Here is a 25,908-nt window from a genome sequence, read left to right on the forward strand (position 1 = left end):
TTAGCTTAATCTAATTTTTTGCCCTTCAGTATAATGCTTATTGCATCATATGATTTCTATCTACAACTACATATTTGTATAGCTAATTTAAATATAAAATTCAGGAAGTAAAATGTCATCACTGAGCTCATGTTTCTTAAGTTGGTCTTAGTTCCACCAAATATTTTGCTAATTTTTTGTCTGAATTATTCAGTGCATCAGGACTTCAGTCCACATCTCTCCACTTCCAAGGGGTGACTTAGCCACCAGCCATGGGAGTTGTGATTATCCCTTCTTTTTTGGCCTCTCTCTCGCAAAACAAGAAAAAGAAAGGGAAAGAAATGAGTGACAGAACTGTCAGGAAAGCTGTAGCAGTTACCACACCCATCACAAACAGGACATAGCAGCTGTGTTCTAGAAGATGAGTCCTGAAACAAAGGAAGCCCCTCTGCACAGTGCAGGAGAGAAAAATGGCTAAATTGTAGATGTGAGCAGGATTATGAGACTTTTCAGAGTTCCTTGAGCTCCTGTTTGGCTTGCTCGCCTTGCTGAGGTTAATAATGCTGCATCTTGTATACAGAGCTGACCTGGAACTCTGCAAGTGCCACCAGGGGCCTGGGCATGCAGTGCCATGGCACAGTGACACCCAGCCCTGCTGCACACAAGTTCCTTTCTGCAGGAAGCTGTTAGAGACACAAATAAGTTGGCATAGATCGTTTGGGAGTATGCTAATTTGAAATGACATCATATTTGCTCTGGAGTGGAGCACATCTATGGACAGTTACTTGCTTTGCTTGGATTCATACATGAGAGTGTGTAAGACAGGACCCTGAACTTGTCTGTAAGATATCCTGCATCATGAAGCTGAAGTGTACAGATTTATATGCATTTTTCATTATACTCTCCTGTTTTCCCCACACAGATTCTTGAGCCAGACTTTGAACTGACATTTTAAATTTTTGTTTAAAATTTCTTTTGAAGTGATATGTTCTCTTGAAATTCCTGTTCAGATGCAGAGTGTCAGTTTTGAAATGAAGCGTGTAGATGCCTAAATTACTTCAGTGACCTTGAGAAATGAGATTCAAAAGTGAAGCAAATAATTTTGAGCATTATTAGTCACTGAAGAAGCATAAACTGCATCAGTTTCATCTTTCCATTTTTTAAAACCACTTCTGATCACCATTAGCAGGACGTAGCATAAGGGGAAAAGAACGTTTCTATTAGGTTGATCAAAGATCTTCTTGAGTGGTCTGAGCTTTACTTGGAGAAAAAAAACCTCACTTGTTCCAAATCACTCAACTACATAAAAATGGGCATGCAATTAGTCTTGATTGTGTATGTGGCTGCAGAAATTTTGTAGACAGCTGAGCAGTCAGCCTTCTAAGCAGTCATTTGCATGTGCAGTGAGCCTGACTACATGTGCACAAATTCTGAAAATATGGGGCTTAAACTAGGAGCAGTAAAAGATCTTGGTTAGTTTAGTGATGCCTCTTACAGTAAGAACATATTTGCTGTTCAAATCTTACATTTGAGATTCAGTCCTTCAAAAAAACCCCAAAAACCTGGTTTCCAGTGTGGAACACTAGGATAATTAGTTCAGCAGTCATCCATCTGTATCTGGATCTTCAGAAAGAGTCTCCTGTGAACAAAACAGGAGGTTGAAGTGCTTGGGAGGACAGTGTCTGCTCTGACTATTAACAGAGAACGTTTGGCCCATCTGCTTAGTTTTATTACAACATTATCTCTCTCCTTATTCTCCATCCCAGTATAATCTACTACTTTCATTAACTGACAATGCTTTATTTTGTAATTTTTGTGATTTTGTGTAACACGCTTTTTCTATCTGCAACCAACCTTGCTTATTGTTTCAGGAAAGGGAGAGTGTGTGCCTTGTCTTGCATGAGGAATCTACACTTTCTCCTAACAGTCCTTTAGTCTGAGGACTGTTGACCCACATGAGTTGTCCTTGTTAAGATTGCTCTGAAATGTTATTTACCTTTCTTGAATAAGTACTAAAAAAATATGCCCAACTGTCAGTTTTTAGATGTTTTCTATTGTTTTAGGAGTGAAGTTTTCTGCATTTCTTGTTGCTTGCTTGTTTGTAGCTGTTTTTCAAATTTAGAGAGATCTGCATTGAACTCCCTGAGAACTCATATGCATTTTCTTAAATTAGACTTGAAGGAAGAGCATGATTTACTTTTAGCACTGCTTACAGTGCTGAAAGGCAAGGCAGCTGTAAGAGAAGTATCACAAGATGTTGACAGTGTAGGTCCTTCAGATATTCTTTACTGGTCTCTGGACCAGTGTTGTTTTGAGAGGATGAAAATACTGCAGAGGTGATCCTGGCTTTTTGTTTTTCTATCTTGTGTGTATTTCTACCCAAGAGCAAATTTTTCAGCTGAGAATTTAGACCTGCAGTTGGTGCTGAGTGAGGAACCCACAACTTTTTGCAAAGGATAGCCTTAGAAAGACAGGAATGTTATGCCATTTTTTCCACAATTAAGAAGGTAATGCCAGCACTAGTGAGAAATTAAACACTTCTTCTCTGGGAGATAAGAGTCTAGTCACCAGCAGTAAAATTTTATAAAATTTTAAACATTTTCAGTTTATGATCAGACTGCTTCCAAATGAAATTATGATCTTCATTTTGAAAATATGTTTAAATAAATTGCAGGAATGGATTTCTTCTCCCCCTTATCTTAAAGCTACTGGAACTGTTTTCTTCTGGAACAGCAACTGACACATCAAATTCAAAAAAACCCTTTGTCACTTTCCTGTTTGTACAAAATAGATCTTTTACCATTGTAACTGCCCTTTTAATTCACCTAAAACTACTTTGTCTTCAGCTCAGAGCTGGCTGAACTTTTGAGGGTAATGAGACTTCAGAAGGCGTGTTCAGCATCATGTTCAAGAAAAAAGGAGAACTCAAACTTGTTGAGAGAGCTTCTGATTTATCGAAGAAGCCTAAGAATTTGAATTACACAAATTAGTGGCTAATTTTTAAATTATATTATCACTTGGTGTAATTTGATCATTGTCAAATGATCAGAGATGACAGCTATAGAAGGAAGAAAATGTTTTCTATCCTTTTTACAATTTACCCTTTTTAAAATCTAGAAGAGATTAAGGTGAACATAACTCAAAAAAATCTAAACATTGCAGAGTAAATCTCCTAGCTTTCTGTAGGATGAGTCCTCTGTTTTCTAAAATATGGAAATTTCTTCTGTTTTCTATTTGTTGTAGTTCTACCTGTGTGTGTGTCCAGTCTTTCTTGTATTACTAGAATAAATCAGAAGAGCCTACAATATGTTTGCACAGTTCACTCATTATTATAATGCAGTTCTACTAAGAACTGAAAACATTTTAGCAGCAGGGAGATATTAAGATCTTATATGTATTTCTATCAACAGGAGAATGGAAATGAATGGAGTGGAGAGAACTAAATCAGTTAAGTGTGTAAAAAAGAAAAAAAAATTAAAATCAATTCAGTCACAGAAGTCATATTTATTTTTGTCCTTGGTTGGATGTATCCATTTATTTCCCAGTGTTGTGAACATCTAATTTATATATAATAAGCACAGTAGTTTATGCAGCTGAATCATCCAGGGAAGAGCAGCTATGGGGCGTGAATTGCCAACTGAAGCAGAGAAATGGTACAAGGAAAATTGCACCCAAAAGCTGCCTCATGCAAAGCTGCACAGTAAAGCACAGCTCATTGAGGCCCCTTCTTTCTACATAAACAAGTAATTAGAATTTTCTTCCTCTAATATCTGGGCTCAGTGTGGATTTGTGACGATCTGCAGGATTTGGTAAAGACTTTCTGGAGGTTTGACAGCAGAAAATGTCACAGTCCAAATTTATATCCTGTGTGCATTTGTAGTGTGAAAATTTCAACTTCTGTTTTTTCCATGAAGTGCTGTGTGTGAACCAGACATCTGTAATGATGCTGTAATCAGGCAATGAGGATTAAGCTTATTAATAATGAAATATTGTCCTAGGAGTGCACTCATGTTCTGATATTACTTTAGAAATTTTAGCAGACAAAACCTGTACTCAAAGAGAAGTATTCAGCACTGATCCTTATAATAAGAAAAAGATAATTTCCATGAAAAGCTGAGATGTGACTTAAAAAAACCTTTTTCAGATCATCTTCACATATTGCAGGGAATTAAAGAGCTCTATGAATGTTTGAAGCATCATTAAAATTGGGAGATCTCCTAAGTAAAATATGGATGTTATGAGATCTAGTATTTTTTTATCTCTATGTTGCAGCACAGATAAATTTTATATTTGCCTGAAAGTGGATGAAGACTTTCAAATTCAAATGTCAGCTGTCTTGAATACTGCAGAAGGAAGGGAAGTTGTCTCAAAATAATTAGCCTAGAGAAACTGATCCATACTTCCTGAACAATAAGATCTGCATGCCCTTACTATGTATACAGGAGCACATAGTTATGTTCAAGATAAAGATTTTAAAAGCTTGTGTCACACCCAGTCATGTCACCTGTGTCAGTTTACTTCTCAATGTGATTTCTGTCTTGATAATAAAATACGTTGTAATATATAAATATTGTAGTATATATAATTATATACTACTGTATATATATTGTAGTATATGCAATATATATTTTATTATATATTGTAGTATAGATAATAAAATATGAAATAAATACGTTTTAATCAAATGCAATTGTGCAGATTTCAGAAATCTGTATGTTGAGTAGTGGTTACTGTATTTGAGTCCTGCTTTCTTTTCATGTGTGAATATTAATCTGCTCTAGGAAAGTAGGTTTAGCAATTAAACATGGGCAACAGAAATTAATTAATTTGCAGGAATTAGGTAGTATTGTGGTGAGTTGACCTTGGATAAGGTGCTCTATCACCAAACAGCTCTATCACTCACCCTCCTCAGCTGGACAAGGGAAGAAAAACACAGCAAAAGCTGTGTTGAGATAAGACCAGGGAGAGATCACTCACCAGTTACTGTCACAGGTGAAACCAGCTTGACTTGGGGAAATTAATTTAATTTTTGTCAATCAAATCAGAGTAGGGTAATGAGAAATAAAACCAAATCTTAAAACATATTCCCCTGACCCCTCCCTGCCTGCTGGACTCATCTTTACTTCATGAATTCTCTACCTCCTCCTCCCAGCAGTGCACAGGGATGGGAATGGGAGCTGCAGTCAGTTCATTGCACATTGTCTCTGCCACTCCTTTCTTCTCAGAGGGAGGATTCCTCACAGTCTTGTGTTGCTCCACAGTGGGGTCCTTCCTATGGGAGACAATCCTTCCAGGGTGAACCTTACCCACAGGCTGCAGGTCTCCAGGAGCTGTTTCAGTGTGGGTCCCTTCCATGGGGGCAGTCCTTCAGGAATGGGTTTCTCCAGCATCAGTCCCCCACAGGGTCGCAGTTCCCACCAGCAAACCTGCTCCAACATGGGCTCCTCTCCATTGAGCCACAGGTCCCTGCCTGCAGCCTTCTCCAGTGCTTCCCATAGGGAACAGCCTCCTTTGGGCATCTCCCTGCTCTGGTGTGGGGTCCTGCACAGGCTGCAGGTGGATCTCTGCTCCACCATGGACCTACATGGACTGCAGTGGGACAGCTGCCTCTCCATCATCTTCTCTGTGGTCGGCAGGGAAATCTCTGCTCCAGCAGCTGGAGCACCTCTTCCCTTTTCTTCTGTGCTGACCTCGGGGTCTGCAGAGCTCTCTTGCTCACTCATCTCTCTGGCTGCTGTTGCACAGTTTTGGGTTTTTTTCCATCTTAAATGGTGCAGTAATTGTGTGTCTTTAACACAGTTTGTTTTAAGCTTCCCAGGGCTCGTAGCTGGCAACTGTTTCATAAAAGTTTGGTTTCTCTCCCCGTGGCATTTTACAAAGGTGCATTCTGTGTTAGCTTTTAGGGACCTGCCTGATAGTGCTGAGTCCTAACTGCAGTTGCCATTGTAGGTCAGCTTAAATGTAGGTTGGGCCTGTGTGTGCCCAGCAAGGTGCCTTGACAGCCTCTGAGAAGTTTCAAATGCAAGCTGTGGGTGCTGGCACTGTGTTGGGGGGCTCTCCACTGGATGGCTAGCTATTTTCATGCTGCACTTAGTGTCCTGAATAGACTTCATGTGTAATGTTGAGTGGGCAGTGGCAGGTTTTTGTAGAATTTCAGGAGTTGTTGCTAACATTGCATAGGTTGTATCTAAGAGAGGATCACAAAGGAGCTTTCTGTGTGGTAGGAGAGGCTTTTATTTGTCCTCAGTTTGTGAATCCTGGAACTGATTGCATACGTAATTTCTCTGAAATACAGACAAGTCTCATTTGCTGTATTGACTGGACTCCTGCTCTGGATTTCTCCAGGTCATTTTAAGTGCCTCTGTTTTGCTTCAGTCTGTCTTGGCCAAGTGTAGTCAGTCACCTGGATGTAGAGCAGGACCTCAGAATTGGCAGCCTGGGTTTGCTCCCTGCCTGCAGGACAGACAGTGGGGTGGAACCCAGTGAGAGCTGAGGTGAAGCCTGGGGTCAGAGGAGCTGTTGGCTGAAAACAGCCTGAGGTCCCCAGAACAGGAGAAATGAGGCCACTGAGCTCCAGTCCTGTCACCTAGCAGTGTCCACAGGTGGGGCACACTGACTGGCAGTGTCCACCACTGAGCTGACAGGACCCCATGCCCAGTAGCATTGGCTGACTGTCGCTGTTGAAAGAGCTGAAAAGGAAAAAGGAAGGATCATTGGTGAGATCCAGATTGACAAGGGAGAAGACAGTGATAGGATATCAGATATGCTTTGTTCTGATTTCTTGTCACTCAGCTCATCTGAAATAGAAAGTCAGAAATATGGCAATGACTTGGAAGTCATCAGAATAGCAAGTTGCAGGGAGTGCCTGCTGAGCCACCTGTGCCCAGACTCAGTGCTTCAGCTACAGCTTTCTTGTAGATATTTTGTTTTCTTTTTTTGTCATGAAGCAATTCTTTCATCTTATATGTATTTTCATGGATTGTATCAGTGAGGTATACATACATTCTGCTTGGTGTAATATAAAATGTGCATTTTAACCAGTAATGTACATTCTTTATGCAGGTACAGAAGGCTTGGGATTTAGCATTACTTCAAGAGATGTCCCAATTGGTGGCTCTGCTCCAATTTATGTGAAAAACATCCTTCCAAGAGGTGCAGCTATTCAAGATGGGAGATTAAAAGCTGGAGACCGATTAATTGAGGTGAGGAAATATTACATTTTCCTTGTCTGTGTTTTGCCATGACCCCACATACTACATCACTTCCAGAGGCTTATAGTATTTTATGTTACAGGAGACTTATTGCCTCTTTTTCCTTTTTTTGGCTTTATATTCTTAGGTAAGAGATCAAGGTGCTGGGCATTTTCAGTACATAATTGTTTGAAGAGCTTAACCCAGACACACTACAAAAACATAAGTTTACATATCCTTAGGTGAATACAGCGTCATAGTCTTGCATTGCTGTTTAGGAATATATTGAAGCAAAGTGATTGTTACCTAGTGAGTACAATTAAATCAGCGTGGAGTGACGGACCAGAAATTATTGAAGATGTTGCCAAGGATGGGAGGCAATACCCTGAAAAGGTTTAGTGGATTAACTGAAAGAGACATAAGAGGAGAGGAGTCCTACAGAGAATCAAGGCCACTTCCCTCCTGAAGTAAGGATGTCCTCAAGGGAACTAAATTTCTCTTAGATTGGTGCCCCACAGAGAGCTTTCAGCAAATCTAGCTGGAGTGATACGTTACCACCCACAGCTCTTCATTACTGTCCCTAAGCCAAATGACACCGGAGGTACAGCTGAGTCTGTAACTGCCTCTCAGGGCTCTAACTTCACTTTACTGCAAAATTGGCCAAGTCAGCTTGAATTGTTGCTGGAGGATAGCCCCCTGTAATTACTGTAATTCAAGGTAACCCAGATGACTTGGGCAGAATGGCACTGAGACGCATTTAAGGTGACAGCCATGGCATCTCAACTGTGTGAGCTGTGCTCTCTTGTGAGGGGAAGGAAAAAGATGGTTTGCTGACTTCTGAGCACCATGCTCCCTTGCTTTACACTGTTAGTTGTTTTGTCTTCATTTCCAAAATATTTCTGAGCAGGCAAGCCTGAGATTATTCGATCTCTCTCTGGCTTCTCCCTTACTGAAGTTAGCTCGTGCTGTGGGGAATTCTGCACGTATTCCATATCTGCCGGTCCTGAGCAGTGGCATGTGGAGGCCACTGAACAGAGGCAAGAGTAGCAACTCCAAGGTTATACAGGGAAAGAATTGCTTTCTACTTTTGTCACAATTCATTGTGCTAAATATGTTTGGAAGGTATGTATAACATCAAGACAGGTGGAAACAGGACCAGTTGGGGATCATGTGTTGATTTTGCCAAAAGATATTTATGCAGAGGTTCTTGTAAGAAATGCCAGTAAATAGGATTAGTTGGCTTTAGTGTGTACTGGACTACACCATAGCTGCTGAAATGGAGGGAACTACAAATGTTTGGCTTGTTATTTTTATTTGTATGGCAAGGATGACCATTTAATTAGTTCTATTAAATGAAAGCTGTAATGTGAGCTAATAAGCAGATTGCTCCAGTGACAGTTTCTTAATACTGTCCCATATGATTCAAATGACTTTTTGCTGTGTGTGTCTGCTGGTTTCCCTGTTTTGGAGTCTTTCTGATGTCTCCCATTTCCTTTGTTGCAGGTAAATGGAGTTGATTTAACAGGCAAAACTCAAGAAGAAGTTGTGTCCTTACTGCGAAGTACCAAGATGGGAGGAACCGTTGCCCTTTTGATTTTTCGACAGGAAGAAACTTTCCATCCAAGGGAACTGGTGCGTAAAATAGAGAGCAGCTAAGAGATTTAGATGAGTGTGAGCAAATGATTTGATCTTGTCTCCTGCTGGTAAACATGTGTGGCCAGCACTGAATATAAGAAAAAGGAAAGAAAAGCTATTTTGTTTTATTTAGAACATTTTACATGCGTGTTTTTTTATTTTCTTCAAGATCTGCTATTGAAATTAAGTATTCATTGATAATGTATAAGTGAGAGCTTTATTTTGAGTGAAAATGTTTATTATAGGAGAAGCTATTGCATAGACTTTATTTGGATGCATGCAGACAAGTAGATTATTTCATATCTTTCATAAGGACAAATCTGTGTTTGAAAGCCTGCCATTTGTCCCACTACCTGCTCACCAATATGTTCTCAAACATATAGTATTATGCCAAAATAGGATATGTAAATACCTTTATGCCAAAATAGGATATGTAAATACCTTTCTATCAAAAAGTGGAAAATATAAGAAGTAGTAGCCTTTTTTGAATATAAATGCAATCTCTGTGGAATGGAAACCCTGCAGTTATTAATTTAGCAGGGCAATTCAGAAGATGTTTCTAAGGAATTTACATTAAATAGGAATAAAATGATGTTTCATACTGTACCTGTTCCACTTGCATAGTGTATATTGATATTTCTCTGATAATTACTCAAGATAGCTTCTGTTGTGAAAAGGTAGACTCTGAATGGTAGCAGTCTTACTTTGTTCTGTATTCAATTAAACTGCTGAAGTTATTTATTATTTGTATTATTGTGGCTATAAACAACTCTAAAATAACTTACTTGGCTGCATTATTGTGAGAAGATAGACAAATATAAGTATGATGAATTAATAACTTCATTTTTCTAATGGATTTGTGCTATTTTGAATGCAAAACAAATGAATTTTTGTTTAGCCATTTCAAGATACTAAACATTAGCTTTTTACTTTACAAAACTGCCATTAAACCTAGGAAGTCAAAGTGGCAGGGAAGGTTGCAAATTAACCAACTTTCACCTTAAAATTCTTGAAACATGCCTTCAAGTACTGAAGTGAAAGCTGTCATAAAGTGAAATAAAAATTTGAAATCCTATTACACCCTACCTTATCACTGTAACAGTGAAAGCAATCTGTTTATAAGTTCCTGTGGTACAATTTTCATGGCACTGCTATCTTTCATAAAGGTGAATGAAAATGCTTTTTGAGATTTCTAAATAAAGTTAGAAGTAAGAAAAAAATCTTAATTTTGTGTATATTATTTCTGTGGTAAAATGAGGACATTTTTATGCATAATTTGACATGAGATTTTGTTTAAATAATTGTAAACAAATATATGGTGTAAGTAATGCAGAGATTTAATAGCAATACATTATCTAGTTTTAAAATAACAGCAAGCCAGCCTCTTTGAAGGAGTCCAAGCTCAGCAGCCTCCCTGCTCTGGCTCAGGCAACACTCTCTCAATTACTTTGGCAAAGTGCAGTGCAGGGAAGCCTGAGCTTGCTGTGGCTGTGTCAGGTGGGCTTTGCAAGGTGTAATGAGATCAGATCTGAGCTGGTGTGTTTTTCTGCAGCTCCAGTTGGACAAATGCTATTGTGAGGATCTGACAGTACATATGTGTGATGATCCTCTGTTGCATAAGGATTTGTTTGTTTGCATTCTGATGTGAGGAACTCTTAGGTATGCGCTGCTGACTGCTGTCAAAGAGCAGGAGCAGAATTGCTGGGGAAGGTGTTGAACTAAAAGTCATCAAAAAGTTTGTTCTTTCTGCTCTGGTAAGATATAATCCTTAAAAAAAATAAAGCAAGTCTTTTCAACCAGCTCCTCTCACTGACTTTTACTGGCTTAAACCCAAAACAAATAAAAAAGACAACCAAACAAACAAAAAAGCAAAAAAAAAAAAAAAACAACATTAATTTTGAGGTAGGAAGGAGAAGGAGCTTAAATCATGTCTATTCATCTTTTTCAGATGCAGACCTTCTCTGGCCACTTAGGAACAATTTGTCTTTGCATCCTTCCCCTATTTCTCTCATATTTTCTACATTTGTGTGCTTTAAAATATTAACTGAATGAGATGTGTCCCAGAAATCATATGTAGAAAATCGTGTTATTTGATGTTATCCATCTTATTAGGGGCAGGACTTGCTGTTGCTTACAGAGAACACTCAATATTAAAACCATTTCATATTTGTCAATGTTTGTATAGATAGTAACTCCAATAAAACAGGTGTTGAGATTTTATGTTTTGGGTTATGGCTTGAATGACTTGAAAAAAATTAAACATCTTAGGGTTTCATTTTAAGTAAAATGAAGATAATAAACTTTAGGAAAGTTAAGGAGTTTAACATTGCTGTTATTATGAAAATGTTTAGCTAAAACATAGGGGATTTTTAAGCTGAGCCTGTTTAGGTTAGTATGGGATCTCTGAAACTTGTGTGGATCAGGTCAGGTATGTGTGTGTGATGATCCAGTGCAGCAGAGCATGATAAAAGCGAGGAAAATGTTGATGCAAATCAAGTTGGCAGAAGTCAGCTTTTGTAATTAGTGAGATCTGGAAGAATGACCATGTTTCTCCAGAATATTGGGCATTTTATTCCTTCCACGGTTGCCTAATGCCAGATAGGTAATGTATTAAGGCTTGTCATGCAGACATGAGCTAGAGCCACATCATCTCTGAACAGCCTTCCCTCCCTGCCCCCTCTTTCTACAAAAGAGCTGAGGATTGTTCTGGTTAAGGAGAGCTCCTGGAGCTCTGTGGTTGCCTCACGAAACTCGTGAAGAATTTGCTTAGAGCTGCTACTGACTCTGTGAATCCTTTGAAGGATTGACTTAGGTAATTTAGCTTTTGAGCTGCGTTCTCAGTGCCAGCAGATACTGGCTGGCAACATCAGTCTCCAGTACCCTAAAAATTAATATGCCCATTGGTACACGTGGGACCTTTACATTTTCCTTTGTAGCTGTCTTCAGTTTTTTTCTTACTGGTTGTTGGCTTCAGGTTGAAGCTTACTGGATGTTTGTGTTACTGCTTTGCCACTACATTTTTGTGCTTTATAATTTCTTTCTCCTGCAGAAGAGCCTAAAACAAAAATGTCCAATAAACCATAGCATTTCATTAGGGCCCAGCAGAATGGAAAGAAATAGCTGGTTAGCCCAAAAGTGATCAGCCAGCCAGTATTAAGGTGTCTCCTGAGTTCTCAAATGGGTTTTAATATAGGTGGGTTTGGGCTTGGAAGAGCCATAGTTCCTTATATGTGTTTCCAGAATTGCTGTGGGATGCATTTTCCAATGATGTGTGTTTGCCTTATGTGCCCTGAGACACCGGGGAGGAATGGACAGTGCAGGGGGTCCCTTGTCGGGTGAACTGAATGCATCCTCCTGTCCTGGGATATGTAGAGCTGCAGTTCTAGTCCATCCAAACGTGCTCAAAAGGGGAATTCCTTGCTAATGAGAGTGGATTTTTAAAAAAACAGATGGAAGGGTTCATCTAGATTGCTGAGGTCATTCTCTGAAAACTTCAAAGTAGAAGGGAAAAGCCAGGGTGGAGCTTCCCTGAATGAAAGTGTTCCACCAGCCAGTAAATGGTGCAAGCAGTTGTGGTTCTTACTGAGCCAGACAGTCAGCACCCTCACAGCCAGGTAGAGTCAGGTGCATGTACCATAGGGAGCCTGGAATTATTTCTGTTCACCTCTCATGTAGTGGTTTTTTAGACAAATTTCAGTCAGGGGTGTGATGAACACCCTTTGTTTTTTATTACCACTTTCCTTCAGAATTAGAGCTCTTTGTTTATCCCCTTGCTGTTAGATAGTATGTGTCATATGTAGTTGTGTTCTTATTTATTTTTTTTACTTCCTTTAGAATGCAGAACAAAGCCAGTCACAAATTCCAAAGGAAACGGTAAGAGCTTTGTCTTTTCCATACTGGAAGACTCCCAAATGTATTTAAATTGATATGGCACTTCTCCATCAAAGTTTTACAGATCCTTCTTTCACCTTATATGCTGTAGATGGCTCTCTGTAGCTTTACATTTTGAATGCATTTTTAATGTAATTTCAAATACTGTTTGAAAATTATACACAATTCCCTTACTGCCTATGTTCAAGTGCTATTTGAAATTACCTCTCTTAGATACAGCCAAAGGCTGAAAGTTAAATGATAAGAGTAGACTTTAGCTTGGGTTACATATTGAAGCTAATTGTTTAAATCATGATTATATGACAGAAATCTGAGATACAAACACAGAAATTAATCAACTAGGCTTTAAATCTTAATTGTATCCTCATAGCAAACCATTATTAGCTATTTTTAAGAAACTATATGGAAGTAATATTAAGTGTAACATTCTGAGGGCTGCACCAGGTCTGTGTGTGGTATTCCAATGAGGCTCTAGATTGAGGCTGTGTAATGTTTAAATATCTCATTTTAGTCAAGAGAAAATGATCAGTCCAATATACAGTATACTAATGCATCTAACAACTTTGTCTAAAATAAAAGGTGTATTTTATGAGATACCTACAGAGAATATAACAATAATATATTACCTTAAAGATATACTGGATCTTAGTTCAAAACATATTTCAAGAAACTCCATTCAGTTAGGACCTATTTTAAAATTAAATAATGAATTAGGTTATAGAGAAATTGAGAAGATTCCTGTTGGGACTTGAAATGAGTTAGGCTGCTGAAAAACCAAAAGAGCTTGTCTAGATAATTCACAATGTCCTACTAGCAAGGGCAAGATGGTGTCTAGAATAAAAAGAAAGTCAGGACTAGGTAAAGATATGTAAGATTCAACTCAGTGAGGTAATCAAGGGTATGTTGGTTGATACTATTAATTTTCAGGCCAATGGAATGTAAATGTAAAAATGGGAATTTGAGAATAATGTTGGCAGTATTCACTTCTATCCTTCTGGCTTTCAGTGTCCTCTCTGAAACTCATCTGCTTAAGGGCTCTCCCAAACTGTGGGTGTATCTCTGCTTCAGACATGCCTTGCAGTATCTCTTTACTGCATCTCATTAGAGGATGTGTTTTTATCTTGATAGTTTCTTACCACGTACTGCTGATATGTAAGGAGATCAAAGATCAAAGCCTAGGATAGTATTTCTATCTGTAATTGAATACCATTGAGAATTGAATACCATAATTTGTGGGTGCAGCCTTATAAAAGTAACCTGTTTTTAGGAGTTGAAATTCCACCTCGAAAGCTCATTAAGATAAAGCAGATTGCCTACAAGGTGTTTATAGAAATCAGTTGCTCATCTCTTGCAAAGTTAATGTTTTGTAGCAAATTCCATGGTGAAACCCCTTCTCTGGCATTCTTGGAACCAACACTCTAACTTATCTAAGAAAAGAGCAAAATAAAATCGCTATCTCCCATTTGTTCTGTTTAGGTATGGGGTAAAAAATGCTTGTTAATCAGGAGATTATGCAGGAGGCACAGGGTGTGTATGAGTAGCTAGGGATTTCTGAAAAAAACAGCTAGAAAGCCCTAGCAAGCCTTGAAAATATCGAAGTGAATTGGAAAACATATGAAGACTGAGTAACATATGGTTTCTGAGGGAATGAGCTAGAAACCTGATCAATACAAAAAAATTTGCCTAATGTCTTGGGTTTTTCATTCTTTATGCATTGGGAATTTTTGTTGTTTATTTAAAGGCTTAGAACACTCTGATACTAGGAACACCAGGTCTCTTTATATTTAGTGACTCCAGTATGTGAATAAAAAAAAGGGACTAATTGTGGAAGGTTTTGGTGGGTATTTGTAATGCACAATGCTTTTGCACTTATGTCCCTTGTTCCAATCTCCTTAGCTTTGGATAAGTATGATACTTCAATTTTACAGACCTAATTTTCCTGAGCTGCACTTTAATAATACAGCCACACATTCTTTATTATTATTTTTGAAAGTATTTCTCTTTGCTTTCCTTTATTCTCTTTGGTTCTGCTTCAATACCTGTTTATTTCTCCTCTGTCTACTTTTCAGGTCTTTGAGATTTCTAATCTCGCAATTTCTTTTTCTGTGCCTGCTCTGATCTTTGTGCTGTTAGCAGTGAGGTTTTAGTCTCCAAGTGTCAAGGACTTGATAGTCAAAAGCAAAGCAAAAAAAATAAAACCAACAAAAGACCATGATGTTACAGAAAGGAAGCGAAGTTACAGAAATGAGAGAGGTGGAATGCAAGTCTGTTTTTCATTTAAAGGCGAAATGGTTGTGGGGTTTCTTTTTGTTGTTGTTGTTATGTCTTTGTGGAGAAACAGAAGGAAAATGCATCTTTGAAATTAAAAAAAAAAGATATGAAAAAAAACTCCCTTGAAAGTAGAAGGCCTGAAATAAAATAGCAAAATATCAAGCCTAACTTATCATTCTTTACTTAGGGGTTACCTTCATGTAACTGTTACTTTGAAATTACTTTGCATTAATATTGTGGCACTTGGATGCAGTAGTTAGTCTTCAGAGAGGTAATAAAAGAAAATCTTGAAGGTAGTTTTTTCCTAATTTGTGGCCTGAAATCCTTGACAGAGTTATTCCTTACAACCCGTATAAGAAAGCATATGAATTCAGTTTTTTTATGCCCCATCACAGAACACCAATTCTCAATCTTGAACTTCCATATAAGAAGATTTTGTAATTTGAGAGGCTCACACGATTTAAGCTCTGCTCTCCAATTTTACATAAGAAATGCAAATTGTTGATGCAGCTTCAGCCTCCATTCAGTAACTGTGCCCTGGTGAAAACAGGACTGGTGTTTTCACCTTCTGCATTGCTCTGCTTCTTCATGAAACGAGGAATCTCCTGTGTCTTGGGTGAAAGGTTGTTTCACCCAGCTATGAGTTTGTGCCATTTGTATAGCTGATGCCAGCATAGAACAGATGCACCTATTGCTAAACAGGGTGATTATTTGGAATGTAGGAGATTGCCTGTAATATGAAAAAACTAGTAATTTATCATTATTACATTTCTGTTTCTAAGCGTAATTATCCTAATCCTGTTACAGTGCATTGAAATGAACTGTTAATTATGCTATGTAAAACATCTGCCAATTAATTTTTCCTCATACTCTTTGAAGGTTGATAGTATTTCAGTAATATTTTGCTGTTACAATTGTCATTCACTGTTACTTTTCTGAATTCAGAACCAGCAAGTTAACTTTCATATAGGCATAATTCTAGAAAAATAATAATTATCATATGAGTAAGTATTTTCTAAGGAGTGTTGTTTATTGATAAGAAGAGATTCAGAGTTAGAATTCAGGATTTCATTTCATGATTGTTGCACTCAGAAGGATGGAAAAGCTTCAGTTTTCTGTTCTCATTTGTTTTTCTGTCAAATTGCTGTAAGTGAGCAGAATGTTATGAATTTAAGTGAGTGCAGGATTCGTAACAGTGACATAACAAGAGTGGTTGGTGTGTTGGAACAATATATAAATGATTAGCTGCATTGATAGAAATTGCAAATGGGATTGCTTTTTATTTTCTTCTGAACTCAAACATTTGATATTCCAGTTATTACCTAAACTTCATTTTGATCACTGTGTTTTTTCAGATCCAATTGCTGTTCTTGCCATATTCTTCTGTGTGTGATTCTGAGTAAATTAGCTAGCTGCCCTTTTTATGCAAGAATTCATTGCCTGTAGGAAAGGGGTGATGCTGGTCAGAGGCATTTTGTAAGAACTAATGAATAGTTACTTTTGTATGCTTTTTGCTCATAAGTTTTCATATTGTGAGTATGGGAGGCAATATTAGCAAATGCCTAGAAATAAATGATTTGTATTGATTATTAGATAGAAAATTATTGTGGAAAAATAGCAGTCAGAATTGAGCTTTAAGAGGATGTATTCTAAGTGCATGTGTGTTTGTCTTTTGCTTAGAAGATATTTGTATTATTTCAAGATACCTAGTCACTGGTGATGCATCCAGAGATACTTTTTAAAAGCTGTAATAAATTCTCAACACTTCCTATTTAGCACCTATATAGACCTTTAGCTTGGTGATCCAAATGTCTGAACATTGAGCCAAGATCATAGATGGACAAAGTCAGACTATATCCCCAGCAGTGCTGTTATCAATAGGTACAGAATGATTTTATTCAAAGAGGATATGTCTGACTGATGATTAAGCTGATGCTGTTATTTCCTCCATGGTGCTTAGGAGTGCTGCAGATATATTTTTGTACCTTTTTATCTTCTAATGGTGTGAGGCACAAGGGTGATTACAATGTTTTAAAAGCATTTTTACTGCAATTTTGAGTGGTTTCAGCTAATAATTTTCATCAAGTTTTAGATCACTGCCCATATGTAAGAAGTAGGTGGTGAATGTGTGATTTCTTCAAGGTACTGTTATGGTTTCAATCTTTTACCATAGGAGATACTCCAGTATTAAATAGCATGTTCTGGCACATTTATGACTTGAGATAAGACATTAATTCCTAGTGAATAATTAATATAACAGTTAAGTGGCTGTGATCATGAATGCTTTTTGACCAGTCTGAATTTCCTGGAATGTTCAGTGATAAGGAACATAAACTTCTGCATAATGCAGTGCTTAGAACTGACCCTCAGGCTCAGTTTTGACTGTTAGCAGCTGGTGATTTACCTGGGATGTGGTGTGGCACTTTGTGCAGCACCACAGGGAGCTGTGGCTGTCTTTGGAGCGCTGACATTGAAAACACTTGCTGAAAAATTCCCAGTTTCATGGAGGACAACATACATGTCCCTCCACTGTGACAGGGCTGTCTTAGTGCCACCATTGCAGAGTCATCCACAAGCCACACTTGTGTGTACAAACTTGTGTATTTAGAGCAAACCTTGTTTTACTGCATCATTGCCTTTAGACTCCTGGTGTTGATTCTCCCTTGATATTAAATGCAGGGAAAACAGTGAGATGAAATGGTTTGCCATGGTTGCCTGAAAGTTTGCAGCAGAAATAGGAGTGAGACACAGATCCCTCTGAGGTGCTCCATACTGACATTACTTCACGAGGAATGTGTTTCCTGCCATGGATTTATACTTGGGCATTATTTCTTTTTCAACTTGTTTTTCCTGTCTGTCTTTTCCAAACTCTATCTCTTTCTTTAGTCTCTCAGGTCTTGTAAATCTGACAGGCCAGTGAGAGGATTTTTAGGGAGCTCTGTCATTAGTGTGTTGGGCATTGAAGTTTTCCTTGAAGAACGGATAGTGCAGAGAGCTGTAGCTTTATAGGCTTCTTTGGCAGAACAGACACCTACTGTGTACCTAATCCCTTGGTTTTCACTTCTCTAGGATAAGCAAAGTGTAAAGAAACGGGGTTAGCATTACAATCACATGGCTTTGTTTCAGGACATACAGTAGGGACACGAAGTTTGAATAGAGCAGCAGTTTTGAACAGAGTATGTTGGCCTGAATAAAGTACAGTGATTATGGTACCTGCACAGACTGGCCCCTGTGAGAAGTTCTGAGATTAAGAACCAACAGAATGTAATTTTAATGGTGTGATCAATTTTTGAAACGTAGAATCTTGTTTGATTAAACCAATTTCTATGACAGCCCAGATCAGAGTGTTGGCATTAGGGAGTATTGTAAGTAAAGTCAAGCAGTAGACTTATTATGGGGAGAAGTAACAAACATGTGGATGTACTTAAACATGGGCTTTTGCAGAGCTTTGATTTCCATTCTAAATGAAAATCACATGCTAGAATTTTTATGCTTTGGAAAAGCATTTAATTTTTTTCTAAATCATATCTTAATCCATCCAAACCTTTAAACTGAAGTTATTTTTGCATGTGGAACATCTTTTTTGATATTAAATTAAATCCTTAAAATGGACATTACAGGAAATGCAGTGGGGCTGTTTTACAGTACTTTCATGAGCTAGCATTTTTGCCTATAAATACCTACCAAAGTTAATCCACATCTAATACACAAAAAACTCTTCCTTGATGGGATTAAGATTAAAGCAGAGCACATTTCCCATAAAATCTCAGAATTCAGATCTAGTTTTTGATATTTAGCAGCTGCTGTTTGATTTGAATGAATGCAATCTTTGCCAGATGTGACATATTAACTTTGCTAATATGAATAATGAGTCTCTGTATATGAGCAAATAGGATTCATTAGTGTTTATCTAACATGTGACAGATGTTAAAATTCTTAGTCTAGGAAGAGATAGAAAAAGAAAGCAAGCATAAGAATTCTGGTTGTTTGGTTGGCTTAAGCCCTGTATAATTTTCTAACCAGGTAAGTATACACTTTAGGTCCTCAAAACCTATAATGCAACACAACCATTTGATAAAAAAAAAGATAAATGGCCTTATATTTCAAGAGAAAACTGGGTTGGAGTGTGCATGCCACTACTGGATCAGTAGGCAGGATTTTCTCAGCTGATGGAATTGCTCTAGTTATATTTTTCTTTAATGCCATCCCAAGGTGGGATGCACCAGCTCTCAGTTCCTCCTCCCAAGGAGTCCCTCAGCTGTTGTTGGGGGAGGTGTGTTTGAGGCCACCTACATTGCTCTGTTTTCAGTGCCTCCAGCAGTAATACATTACGTTTTTATAAGCACTAAACGTCACCCCCCACAAAACTCTTGTTGACCAAAGAAGCTGTTTTGTTTCCTTAGAGCTGTTTGTATACATTTGTATATGTGATGGCATAGGATGAGAGTGAGTCATCATTTTTTTGTGTACCTCAGTTTACAGGGTGACCTGGTAAGACAGCAGTGTCACCCACTTCACTTGAAGGGCAAGAGTTTGAGTCACCCCTGATGTTAAGAATGTCTTTGCACAACAGCTAAGTGAAATCTCCTCTCTTGGATACATCCTGCTGCATTCTGTTTTGTTACAATAATACAGAGACAAGTTTATTGGTTTCCCTAGCTATAGGGCTTATGATTCCTTAGTATTGTGGGTACCGCATCAGAAATAATTAAATAATGGATGCTGTATTACAATCTTCTAAAGACTGAAAATATCTTGGAAAAAAACTGTTATGTTAGGTCAGAATTCCCCATTATTGGAACCCAATGACTAAACCTGGGATTTTGAGATTTCCAGTAGTTTTACAGCCTGCGCTTCCTAGAGAGCTCTCACATCCACCAAACTCATATTGTGAGAACTTGAGGTTTTCCATCTGGATAAATTGTGAAGAGAGAAGACACATTTGTGAGACAAAATGTTGATAGATTAAAACAGTATTTAAACAGTGGCTAACAGGGCTGTAATGTTAGAAGGCTGGACACAACAGGACTTGAGACAGGTAAATTGAATAGTGAATGGGATCACTCAAGTTGTTAGGTAGTGTTTGTGCTATAGCTAATTAATCATATGAATGTCATTGTTGTGATGTATATATATACACTTATAAGGGTGTGTTGTATGTGTACATGCATATACATGTGCATTCAAGAGCTTTGTGAAAGTTTTCATGTACATGTGTTCATATATATAACTGCAGATGCAGAGCTTTACTGATTGCTCTGTGAAAGGGAACAGGAGCACATTTTTGTACACACAGTCACAAAGCAATGTGCAGACAAGTTTCAGTGACTGAAAAACTGCTGAGAAGACAGCAGGTCTAAGCTTGCAAGAGAATGAACTTCACTGGAGAGAATGCTGCCAGACTTGCAGCAGCAGCGAATCACTTAGGAAACCTGTCCTGACTTGACTGAAAATTGCTTCCCCCGTTAGGTGGGAGGAAGGTTTTCTTTGCTGTTCAGTTTCTGTTTTCACTCATCTCATGCTGCTTACTCACCAGCTGAACCCTGCTGAGGTCCTGCAGAGAGAGGAAGTCCCAAACAATAGTGTGTGAAACATGAACCCCCAGCTGCTCGAGAGAGGCGATTGTCCCACTCTGCTCCTCACTGGTCTTGCCTCACCTTGGAAATTGTGTGAAGTTTTGGGCACTGCAGGATAAGAAAGATCTGAAGCTATTAGAGAGTGTCCCAAGGAGAGCAATGAGGATGCTGAAGGGCCTTGAGGGGAAGCCGTGTGAGGAGCAGCTGAGATCACTTGGTCTGTTCAGCCTGGAGAGGGGGAGACTGAGGGGCACCTCATTGTGATCTTCAACATCCTCCTGAGGGGAAGAGAGGGGGCAGGCGCTGATCTCTTCTCTCTAGTGATCTGTGACAGGACCCAAGGGAATGGCCTTAAGTTGTGTCTGGGGACGTTTAGGATGGATATCAGGGAAAGGTTCTTCACCCAGAGGGTGGTTGGGCACTGGAAGAGCTTCCCAGGGAAGTTGTAACAGCACCAAGTCTGACAGAGTTCCAGAAGCATTTGGACAATGCTCTCAAGCACAGGGTGTGACTCTTGGGGTGTCCTGTACAGTGCCAGGATTTCAACTTAATCTTTCAGGGTTCCTTCCAACTCAATATATTCTGTAATTCTGTGATAAAAGGATAAACAGGATTAGAGGCTGTTACTAGTATGATGAGAAAAGTAATGGAACTCTAACTGTTGAAGTCTATTTTAATGTTGTTTATAAAATTAAATCTGATTTTATGATCAGATCAGAACTTAGGTAGAGGATAATGTTATGTGGAAGAGAAAAACAATTCCCCCCCCCTCTCTCCGCTCCGTTTATCTTAGGGCTTGTTAAAATCTCTGTATATATCAAAACACTGCCATAAGCTTGCTCTAGTCAGGGAGTTTATCTTTAAAATTACAATATGTTTATGTTGTATAAAAAAAGTGAAAAACTTATCTCAAGTGTTGTTTAGCATAAATTGATGCTAAATATGATTTTGAAGCCAAAAAAGTCACCTACATATTTTATCACCAATCAAATTTTTATTATAAATTACGTACTTGAGCAGCTTAATTCATCCAACTGAAGTCATTTCAGATGACCTTTTCCTCAGCAGCCTCTGTCTGAACAGAATATTGTTCTGCTGTTAATTGTTTTGGACATAGTGTGTGAAAAATCTTAAGGGAGTTGAATTTTGTTGTTCAGGGTTCACAGTACATAATTTTGCTTGCATGTTTACTGCTGGCCTGTCAAAATATATGACGGAATAAATTTCTCCTACAGATCAACTAATCATGAAAATAGTGTTGAGGTGTTTGATTGACATAGTGAAGCTGTTAATTTAGGGAGTATCAAGATCAAATGGAAGCTACTGCAATTAAGTGACTGTGTTTAAGTGACTGTGTTCTCAGCTGAAAATGTTTAATGCTGCATTTTAGATCTTTTGTGCATTTTCATGCTGTCTCATGGATGTATTAGGGAATTTCTGTGATTTGTTAGATGGAAATACTTAATGTTCAATACAATTTCAGTGCAAATTTTACTCTTTTATAATACCTGGTTTTATATTGATTGGGGAGAGTTGCTGAAGATGTAATGTTTCTGTGTACTCTAAAGGGCTTTGGAGAACAAAGGATTCAGCCATTGCAAGATTTTCCTAGAGATTTTTTGTTTTGTTTTCATCTTTACAACTTTGGTTCAAAATATTATAGTAGCAGGCTAAAAATTATCCTGCCCATTTCTCTGTGGCTGGCTCCTTTATGACATGCTGAGGTTCCTTGTAGTACTGCTCCAAGGTTTGTATTATGAAGTTATATTCAATATATAATACATAGCGAGACCTTCTTTGATATCGTGGTGTGGCACAAATGTTAAATTTGCTACTTTCATATCCATAGCACTTGAAAGTTAATTGTTCAGTTTTTATTGAAAGCCGCATTTTTCATGTTTGTTCTCCTTTTTTTTTAACTTTACATTTAAGGATATGATACTGACAGGTGTCACACAGAGTCTGGAGGGCAAAAGGCTTCTTATATCCCTAAAATTCCAGACACAGATATGGTGGTAAAGCAAGTGTGCTTAAGTGGAAAAAACTGTAGATACTCTATGAAGTCCCTAAAGAAATTTAGTCATAGCCTAGTAGTGATAATTTTCTTCCTTGGGTGAGTTGAGCAATTTTCTTATGCTCTCAGTACTTCTGATCCAGTACTGAGGCTGCTGTTTCTCATTTTTTTATGAGCATGATCTGCTCACTCATGTACAGCTGCTTCAGAGTAGTTTGTTTCAGGTTTTGGCCTCACATTTCAGCTGCACACTCAGGTGTCTGTAGCCTGATATTGCCTTATTTCCTTATTCAAGATTGCAGGAAACAAGCAAGCACAAGGCTCACATTAAAGCAGTGCTGAAGTGATAATGCAGCTCTTTGGTCTCACTGAGGAGAAGTAGGGTAGAGGCCATTAGCCAGGTCTTTGGGGATGCTTGTGAGATGCTCACTCCAATTGACCCTTTGTCATATAGAAATGCACCTGACAGGCCTGGGAGACTGCTTTGCTGAAGTTTTGGTGGATCGTTTGAAGATTAGAAAATACTGGAGGAAGAGAGAAATTGATTCTGAATTTATTTTAACAGTAGCAAACAGAAATTCAGTAAGCATATCTGCTTTCTTGGATAAGCCACCCATCCTGCCTTGGCTTTATCTCTCTTTTGACTCACAAGCTTTTTCCTACTACTGTTTATTAAGGAATATGAAAGTGATCAGTGTTACAGAAACTGTAAGGTAACATGCATCTGTTTCAGATTGTTTTATTCTGCAGCCATTTGACAAAATGTGGATTCAAATGTATGCTGGAGCTAGTGCTTCTGTGAGCCAAGGAGGAAAATTAGAGTGGTAATTTTTCCATAATTTGGGAAACATCTTGTAGGTAGAGTGTTATTCAATGGTCACAATTCACCTTTCCATTCTTCACAGCTAGCATTGGTCATGCTGTTTCATGTGGCCAAGAGATGTGTTTGAACACTGGGATTCACAAGCAAGCCAGCCTAGCTATGGCACATTGATAGGGATATTTTAATTTTCATTGTTTTGGGGGATTTTTTGGGTCTTTTTTTGATGAACCATTGTGCTTAGTTATAAGCAAAAAGAGGCTAGTGCAAAGGGAAGGGCTATGAATACATGAAGGTTCATGCTTTTAACAAGTGGGAAAAGATGAAACTCCTGTTTTTCTTCCCTCAGCTGTCGCGGCTCTCTCAGCAGTCTGACTGCCTTCCCATGTGACGTTTTTGCACTGCATTTCTAGGTCAATGGTGACACAACTAGCATGCTTGTGCCCAAATTGATCATCTCAGTCTGCTATACTCCACATGGCTTTCACATCTATCTTTGCCATAGGCTGTGTTTGCATTTCCTCAAGTCTTAAGAAACAGGGACAGCTCAGCAGGCGCATGTTAACTTCTCATACGTGTTCTCACTCATATGAGTGAGCTTTGCAAATAGATCAGTGATGTGGGAAAAGTTGGCATAAAATCAGTGTCAGAAACAGAGGTGACATGTTGCTAAGATTATGAAAATTTGGCCAGATAATTCTTTTAGAGAAGAACTGCTGATGCTGGACATTAGTGTGCACCTTCTGCTGTATGTTCTCTTTCTCCTTCACGCGGGTGAAAAAAACCCCAGCACGATCGGGTTCACAAGCAGGGAATCATGCCTTTAAGGACATGGCTTTTTTTGTTAATTGATAGAGTTATAACCAAAAGTGGTTATAACCACTTTATTAGATTTAAAAGAGGATCAGAAACAAGTGAACAGCATCTACTGTAAGAGATAGGGCTGGTGAACCGCCTGTCCCTCCCATTCCTCCCTTTGGCAGAAGTCTCTTGAATATGAGCACTGCTCCTCAGAGCATGGGCCACTTTCATTCCTGGGTGTTGTGCTCATGCTGCTGCCCCAAGAGTGTCACTGCTCTGGGGGGACACTGCCAGGTCTCTGGTCCCAGCCTGTTGCCACCCTGCATTTGGCAGGAGGTGAAGCGTGAGGCCAGTCACCTGTGCTTGTGTGGCTTTTGGATGCATGGGAAGGTGTCACTGAGCAGCTCCTTGCTGGCAGCTGTGGCAGGCCTGTGACTGTAATTCAGGGGGCTTAAAACCTGGGATTTTCCCAGCCAGGCTAAAAGTGGGTGTTGAGGACAACAAAGATCCAGAGAGGTGGATAAGAGGACAGAGGTGAAGGGCAGAGCTGGGAAAACCAGGAAAACTGGCACTCAGAGCTGGAGTTAGCCTGGCAACACCAGAGAGATGTGCTTTTGCAGATCTCAGCTGTGTAGTTTTCTGGTTTTTCCTAACACAGATAATTTTAAATAAAATGAGGTGAACAAGTAATTTTTCAATTTAATTTTCTTGCACTTAGTTTCTCCCTAAGACTGCAAAGCTCCATAGATGATGATGGTACTTTAAAAACTCTGTAGGTTTGCAAGTAGGAAAATATTTCTGATAAAGCTCTCTTTTGGCTAATGAAATAGCAGCTTACATGTGAGTTAGTATTGATGGCAGATTCAGTAATGACATGTGATGCAATTACTTTACTAGAGAGAGAAGCACTTAGACACATATTTAAGACATTTCTGAATCTAGACATCAGCTGGAGGTGATTGAAAATACACTATTTCTGCAGATTTCTTCACATAATTACTGTGGAAAATATTGTGGCATTGTAGTAAAAAGCAGAGAGTTTTGAATGCTAGTAGCTGTAGGGGGAAGAGAATTCCCAGAGAAATGCTCTTCTATAATACCATGCTAATCTCCCCAACAGAAAGCAGAGGAAGAGGAGCTTGTCCTCACACCTGATGGCACCAGGGAATTCCTCACTTTTGAAGTTCCCCTGAATGACTCTGGGTCAGCTGGGCTTGGCGTGAGTGTCAAAGGTAACCGGTCCAAAGAAAACCACGCTGACTTAGGAATCTTCGTCAAGTCCATCATTAACGGTGGAGCAGCATCCAAGGTGAGAGGGAATATCTGTGTACTTTGGTCTTCCTCGGTTTTCCATAATAAGTTATTTTGAAAATATCCATAGATCAAAGAGGAATGAGCTCTCTAATGTTCACCAATTATACCATCAGAGGTAACATTTCGATTTCTACTCACATGTTTGCACGTCCCAGGATTTAAACAGCCCTAACAGATTCGGGAAGGAATGAGCCATCTCTGCTGCAGTTCCATTAGTATGCTGTTTGAGCAAACAGATTATGATAATAGCTTTCAGTGCAAATCTGTAATTGGAATAGACATTTCCTATAGTGGCTGCAATGGAAGCTATTATTGCAATGTTCATTTTCCCATAAACCCTTAGGACTAAGTATAGTTGGTTGAGTATTTTTCTTTTGATTTGTTTTTTTTTTTTTAATTCTCTCCAGTAGACAAAGC

The 25,908-nt window shown here is 38.7% G+C and overlaps 1 protein-coding gene across 16 annotated transcripts in view; it reads left to right on the forward strand.

Moving 5' to 3' along the window:
• Positions 1-25,908, forward strand: part of PARD3 (par-3 family cell polarity regulator) — a 445,615-nt gene that overhangs the window by 244,187 nt on the left and 175,520 nt on the right. For 11 of the 16 annotated variants that reach the window (XM_064703969.1, XM_064703975.1, XM_064703971.1 and 8 more), the window contains 4 exons: positions 7,042-7,181; positions 8,673-8,801; positions 12,639-12,677; positions 25,298-25,486. In XM_064703969.1, the coding sequence (XP_064560039.1) occupies positions 7,042-7,181; positions 8,673-8,801; positions 12,639-12,677; positions 25,298-25,486 (497 nt within the window). The remainder of the gene's footprint in view (positions 1-7,041; positions 7,182-8,672; positions 8,802-12,638; positions 12,678-25,297; positions 25,487-25,908) is intronic. The other 5 variants (XM_064703972.1, XM_064703982.1, XM_064703984.1 and 2 more) reach the window with 1 other exon arrangement.

Source organism: Zonotrichia leucophrys, chromosome 2 (genome assembly GCF_028769735.1).
Source record: "Zonotrichia leucophrys gambelii isolate GWCS_2022_RI chromosome 2, RI_Zleu_2.0, whole genome shotgun sequence".
NCBI lineage: Eukaryota > Metazoa > Chordata > Aves > Passeriformes > Passerellidae > Zonotrichia > Zonotrichia leucophrys.